Source organism: Nerophis lumbriciformis, linkage group LG03 (assembly GCF_033978685.3).
Source record: "Nerophis lumbriciformis linkage group LG03, RoL_Nlum_v2.1, whole genome shotgun sequence".
In the NCBI taxonomy this organism is placed as follows: domain Eukaryota; kingdom Metazoa; phylum Chordata; class Actinopteri; order Syngnathiformes; family Syngnathidae; genus Nerophis; species Nerophis lumbriciformis.
In genome coordinates, this window is record NC_084550.2 from 59,029,667 (window position 1) to 59,036,852 (window position 7,186).

Below are 7,186 nucleotides of genomic sequence, written 5' to 3' on the forward strand. Positions count from 1 at the left end.
TTACTGATGGAGAGGCAACAACTTCCAACTTCGTCCGGCATTTGAAGTTGCACAAAGAACGGTAAGTTTTGAATGTAAGATAACGTTTATTGGCTAAGTAACGTGACTTTTATTTGGTGTGTAGTTAAATCAGTCAGGCTGTAAACTCACTGTTAACGTTATAACGTTATTGCAAACACGGGAATCTGTTGCAGTTCACTACCTTATTCATACTTTTTGTTCAGTGATTTTTTTTTAAGCAGGGTTACGTTAGTCAATATATCACACGTAACGTTAGACGGCGGTCAGCAGCACCGCGTATTTTAGCCACCTAAAAAAAAGACAAAAATAGTAAAATAAAGGTCAGTTAAAATGTATACTATATTATGAATATGTGTACCGTTTTAGCTAGCTTTCTGACATACTGTTGGTTGTTTACCTCAGTGGTCCCCAACCACCGGGCCACGGCCCGGTACTGGTCCGTGGATCGATTGGTATCGGGCCGCACAAGAAATAATTTTTTTTTTTTTCTTTTTTTAATTAAATCAACATAAAAAACACAAGATACACTTACAAGTAGTGCACCAACCCAAAACAACTCTCTCCCCCCTTTTGTTCTGGGCATTGAACATGAAGACTCTTCCTTCACTGTTCCGAGTGGCCATGAGAGTCTTGGCAGTGCCTGCCTCCAGTGCTCCAGTGGAGCGAGTTTTCAGCCATGGTGGCATCATACTACGCCCCCATCGTGCACAAATGACTGACAGACTCTTGGCTAATTTGGTCTTTTGCAAATGCAATGCAGCATAGGGCCCTGACATATAAAAAGTACAACTTTTTTGTTATGTTCACGTATATGTCATGTTTTTTCAATGTTAACACTTTTGTACAAATAAGTACATTTGCACTTTATTTTTCAATGTGTTTGTTCTGTAAAGGAATGAGTTAATGTTTAAAATGACTGGTTAATAGTGCTATTATAAAGTGCAATGTCAGCACAATTTTCTTTCCTGCAATTTAAAATGCACTTGTTTTAATAAATAAATACAGCGTTTGAAAAGCATACACAATCTGTGTTAATATATTAGTCTGTGGTTAAAAGGACTTGAAAGGACTCGAAACTCAAAATGCAGGACTTAGGACTTGACTTGAGACTTTCCAGTCTTGACTTTGGACTTGACTCGGGGCTTGCCTGTCTTGACTCGGGACTTGACTCGGACTTGAGGGCAAAGACTTGAGACTTACTTGTGACTTGCAAAACAATGACTTGGTCCCACCTCTGCTTGGCATGGTGATGCCGAGCCACCCCACCAACACAGCTCCCGACCCCAGCCCCCCCCTCAAGGGGCGGATACCAGACGCGCTCCCTGCGGTCTGGAACTCTCTGTAGGGGTGGGCGGAGGAGGGCAGAAACTTCCCCATTAAATTGTCCAAATTGTTTTGTTTTTTTATCCCCCACCTGGGGTTGTGTGGGCGGAAAAAAAGAAAAAAATTGTGACGGAGGCGGGACTTGAGTCTTGGGGGGCGGGGCATGAGTCTTGGGGGGCGGGGCATGAAATATGGGACGTGGCTTGGATTGATTAGACCTGATCTCTAAAAACATGTTTTGATAATGATTTATCAAAGTCATGCCATTAGTGTCTTTTGTTGGAGGCGGGTGTTCAAAAGAAAAAGAGTTGAAAAAAAAAATCCTGGGCTGTGATGTCATCCTGGGGAAGCCGGGCAGACTGTTGCTTGCTTCCGCCCAGAGGGGGCGGGGCTTGTGGGAGCGGCGTGTCCTGCTGGCTCGCGGAAGTCTTTCCTGGCGTCCCTCGCCTTTGGCGGCGCTTCCGTGGCTGAGGTGACGTACCGATCGGCACCAACTTGCCTCCATTCCCCCACATCATCCCCCGCCTGCGCTCCCTGGGGGAAAAGCGCAGCGTCTCTGCCTCCATGGCGCGCAGCACCTCCCAAGAAGCCTCTTCCAAATTGTCCAAATTGGCCAACTTACGTGCGGAAAAGCGGGTCTGCTGACGAACTTCTGTCAAGACTTGGTCTTTGGAGTTTGCTTTTCCGGGATGCAACGGAAAGTTGGCACGGGCGAGACGGGAATGAAGGTACATTTTTTTATTGAAACACTAGAACTAACTATAAATACAAAAAAAAGGATCAAACAAAAAGCGCGCACAGTGGCGGAGAATAAACTATGAACAATTAAACAAAAACATTAACTGTGGCTTGATAAACAAAAACTTACTTGGCATGGAACCGGCATGAAAAAAGAGCAGCAAGGATCATAAGGGTGTGCAGAAGCATATATGGGGTGTGAGGTCGTCAGCCCGAACAACAGAAAATTAATGAACTTAAATACTATGGACATGATTAGTGAAAGCAGGTGCGTGACTCAAAACGTGAAACAGGTGCGTGACGTGACAGGTGAAAACTAATGGTTGCTATGGTGACCAGACAAGGGAGTGAAAAGACAGAAACTAAACAAAACATGACTTAAAACAAAACATGATAATACAGACATGACAAAGGCAACAAATAAAGTAAATGTCTATATTAGCTATAATAGCCTACTATCAAAATGACTATGTGTCGCAGGCCGAAGCAAATCTTCGTTGACAGAAATGTTGAAATATAATATTTATTCTACACATTTTTACAACATTAGAAACCATTAGTAAATGAGACGCTACTCAGAAGGTGAGATAACTCCTGGAAATTACTGGCTTTTAATGGCCATAGGTATAGATGTGTGTGTCCATGTTAAAGGCTGTCTCCTAATGGATTTATTTCAATCTTTGGCAAGCTAGGTAATGTTTGCTGTGGTCTGGAACAACATGGCACACAAACAACTATCTGAAATGCAGCCAATATTACATACAGATAATGTGTCATGAGACATGCACAACTAAATTATATACAAAGAGGATAAATGAGTTCAAATATACCAACAAATGAGGCATAATGATGCAGTATGTACATACAGCTAGCCTAAATAGCATGTTAGCCTTGGTTAGCTTGCAGTCATGCCTGATATGCCAAATATGCCTGATTAGCACGCCAACAAGTCAATGACATCAACCAAGCGCACCTTTGTGCATTCACGCACAGCACAAAACTTTTGGTGGACAAAATGAGACAAAGGAGTGGAAAATTTTTAACATGTCAACAAACTGTTGTGTCACAGTCCACACTATGGTGAGTTCAAGAACTGCCCAAATTAGTAGGACAAAACGATGTTCACCAAATAGTCTCATCAGTGAAGCATACACACACACAAACGGTTGTGTCATGTCCTCAAACAAAAAACATACTAAAACAAAAAAATATTTTCCCCCTCTTTTTCCATTTTCAATCCTTTTTTGAAAATGTTCCAGGGAGCCACTTGGGCGACACTAAAGAGCCGCGGGTTGCTAACCCCCCACCCTAGTTCAATAAAAAACTTGATCAGGAGCATGTATCCATATCACATAAATATCCAGTGGTCTGTTTGCTGCCGTTTTGTTGCCATCTGGTGGCCAACGCAAGTAACTCTGCCTTTAATTGTACGTTCAGGTCACTGAAGCACAGAATTTACTTATATGACCCAAACCAAACAACCTTCCCTAGTCACGGTGCAGAAACAAAAAAACAAAAAAAACATGGTCACACATAACACAACCTGCTCATTGAACTTTGTGGATATTATTAAAAATAACTTCCAATCAACATAAAAATTAAAAAAATAGAAATGACACCCATTTAAATCCATTACAAGGGATGATGGGAAAAATGTATTTGCTGACCCCTTGCCCTAGAGAAATCTAATCGTTAGGTTCCCAAAGATTATATTATGTACTCCACTAAAACCAAGCGTGTGCTAAATGAAGGCAAATATTATAAGCAAATGTACTGCCACTAAAACAAACATGGGTGATAGGAAACAAAACATTGATGCTATTGTTTCTGGGAGGCGCAGGAAATGCAGCACACAAAATAATGACAGCAATTTTGACCATTCAAGTCACACATCTGCAAGCATGTAGCATGTGGCTAAGGAAGAAATGAAATAAAGTGTGTGTGTGTGTGTGTGTGTGTGTGTGTGTGTGTGTGTGTGTGTGTGTGTGTGTGTGTGTGTGTGTGTGTGTGTGTGTGTGTGTTCTTGTATTTATACCCTTCTTGAGACATGAACAAGGAAAAGTACCTTCCATATGAGGAGGTCTGAACAAGTTAGGACATAAATCAGGGTCCCAATAGGGAAAACCATTGCATCTAATAGAGAATGTCTCATTTGCACCCCTGGTGGTGAAATCTATCAAAATGAGGGATTTTTCAAATTGACTGTGTGTCACTTTTAAAAGTGTTCCCCCTCTGGTCAACATATGAAATAACAAGTGTGTGTACAAATTTGAAGTGCTCCCCTTCTGGCCAACATATGAAAAAACAAGTGTGTGTAAGAAATTTAAATGCGCCCCTTTTGGCCAAAATTAATTTAAAAAAAATTTAATAAATATGTATACAGAGACATACTGTAATAACTTGAAGTAAATAATGAAGATTAAAAACCAATTGCAAACAAAAAATTTAAATAAATAAAAAATTAACTAAAAGCAATCTTTTTCTCACAATGTGTCGACTTTTTTCTTATAAAATTGGGAGCAAATTCTCATATTATTTCTGTTTCTGTAATATTGCAATATTTTCTCGTAAAATTACTACTTTTTTATGTAAAATTATTACTTTTTAATGCAAATTGGTGACATTTGTCATATAAAATTCTGACTTTTATCGTAATATTTCCAATTGTTTTGTTGTTCTTGTAAAATAGTGAAATTCTTTGAGTAAAATTATGACTTGTCATCATTTTGCCAAGTAAAATTCCGATTATTATTATAATATTGCCAAAATTTGTAAGTTTTCTTATAAAATTGTGACTTTCGTCGATTAAAATTGCGACTGTTATTGAGTAGAATTCCAACTTTTATCATAATATTGCACAAACGTTTAGTTTTTCTTGTAAAATTTTGACTTGCGTTGAGTAAAATGACGACTTTTATTATAATACTGCCAAAATTCAAAGTTTTTCTTATGAAATTGTGACTTTTTTCTTGTGAAATTCCAACTCATTTTTCACAACAAGCTTTTTTATATTTGCATAGTATGTATATGTTATTGATGTTGTGAATACACATTTTTATATATCTAGAAAAGGTGGTCCTAAAGAGGTAGGCATTTTTTGGAGGTCTCAAGAAGGTAACAAATACAAGAGTGTGTGCGTGTGCGTGTGTGTGTGTGTGTGTGTGTGTGTGTTTGTATTCTTGTATTTCTACCCTTCTTGAGACATCAACAAGGAAAAGTACCTTGCATACAAGGACCGGTGAACAAGTTAGGACCGAAATCATGGTCCGAATACAGAAAACCCATGCATCCATCCATTTTCTACCACTTGTCCCTTTCAGGGTCGCGGGGGGTGCTGGAGCCAATACGGAAAACCATTGCATCTAATAGAGAATGTCTCATTTGGACCCCTGGTGGTGAAATCTATCAAACAGAGTGGTCCCAAAAAGGAGGGATTTTTCAAATGATGTCGCTTTTAAAAGTCCTCCCCCTCTGGTCAACATATGAAATAACAAGTGTGTGTAAAAATTTGAAGTGCTCCCCCTCTGGCCAACATATGTAAAAACAAGTGTGTGTCAGAAATTGAAATGTGGGCAAAAGGGTGTTTTGCCCAAATTAATTAAAACAATTAAATAAATATGTATATAGAGACATACTGTAATAACTTGAAGTAAATAATGGAGATTAAAAAACAATTACAAACAAAAAATTAAATTAAATACAAAAATAACTGAAAGGCTTACCTTTTTTATATTTGCATAGTTTGTATATTATATTATTAATGTTGTGAATACAAATCTTTATATATCTAGAAAGGGTGGTCCTAAAGAGGTAGGCATTATTCGGAGGTCTCAAGAAGGTAACAAATACAAGTGTGTGTTTTCTTGTATTTCTATCCTTCTTGAGACAAGGAAAAGTACCTTGCATACGAGGACCGGTGAACAAGTTAGGACCGAAATTATGGTCTCAACACGGAAAACCCATCCATCCATCCATTAATTTTTCAAATTGACCTTGTCTCGCTTTTAAAAGTGCTCCCCCTCTGGTCAACATATGAAATAACAAGTATGTGTAAAAATTTGAAGTGCTCCCCCTCTGGCCAACGTATGTAATAACAAGTGTGTGTCAGAAATTAAAATGTGCCCCCTTTTGCCCAAATTAATAATACAAAAATAAAAATAAATAAATAACTGAAAGGCTTACCTTTTTTTATATTTGCATAGTTTTTATGTATTATTAATGTTGTAAATACTAATCTTTATATATCTAGAAAGGGTGGTCCTAAAGAGGTAGGCATTTTTCGGACGTCTCAAGAAGGTAACAAATACAGTGTGTGTGCGTGTGTGTGTGTGTGTGTGTGTGTGTGTCGTCTCCTACCTTTCAGCTGCACCACAGTGGGTGTCAACGTTGATGCCGAGGTGGCTGCTTCTCGAGACGGGGCAGCGTCGCCTTCCTCCTGAGCCACGCCGCTCCGAGGCTCGTCGCCCTCGAAGAGCTCGTTCACCTCCCCCTGGACGTCCGCGGGCAGCCGGTCGCTGTCGCTCTTGGAGACGGTGAACCTCTGGCTCATGGCTGAGGCAGGCGGCAGCCACGGAGAGCCGAACAAACGCCTCTATTGTCGGGGTTACCGTGGAGAGGAGGTGCGCGGAAGGGGCGGGGTGTACCGCGAGTGTGCGTGGAGGTCCCTGGTCAGGTGAGAAGATGCGGGCGAGTGGGCCGTGTCATCAACCGGTGTCCGTGATCATGGCGAGCATCCGGGTCCTAACGCCTAACATGTGGGAACAACAATCGTTGTTTAGTGGACGAGGACGACTATAAAGGCAATGTGAATTTTGTAATATTAAAAAAAAAAAAAATAGATAACCTTGGAAAACCAACAAGTGAGCCAAGTATAGTAATGATGAAGGAAAAAAAACGAAACGTGTATTTTTTTTGTTTTTTAAGTCACGTGACTAAAAAGCCATTGACGATTGAAATGTTCTCTATGAGCCACTGACCACAATTTGTTGACGGTCCCTTAAACCCGCGAGTCGGCACAGCCTCACATCCGCCTGTCGGAGACAAACGTTCCCTGGCCGGGGTGTTGAAATATCCCACTTGGAACTAACTTCGCCTCGGTTTGTGA

The 7,186-nt window shown here is 40.2% G+C and overlaps 1 protein-coding gene across 1 annotated transcript in view; it reads right to left on the reverse strand.

Annotated features, from left to right (window-relative positions):
- Positions 1 to 6,915, reverse strand: part of slc12a5a (solute carrier family 12 member 5a) — a 463,886-nt gene extending 456,971 nt beyond the window's left edge. Inside the window, exon 1 of the mRNA XM_072912855.1 lies at positions 6,439 to 6,915. Within this exon, the coding sequence (XP_072768956.1) occupies positions 6,439 to 6,631 (193 nt within the window). The 5' untranslated portion in view covers positions 6,632 to 6,915. The remainder of the gene's footprint in view (positions 1 to 6,438) is intronic.
- Positions 6,916 to 7,186: the final 271 nt, after the last annotated feature.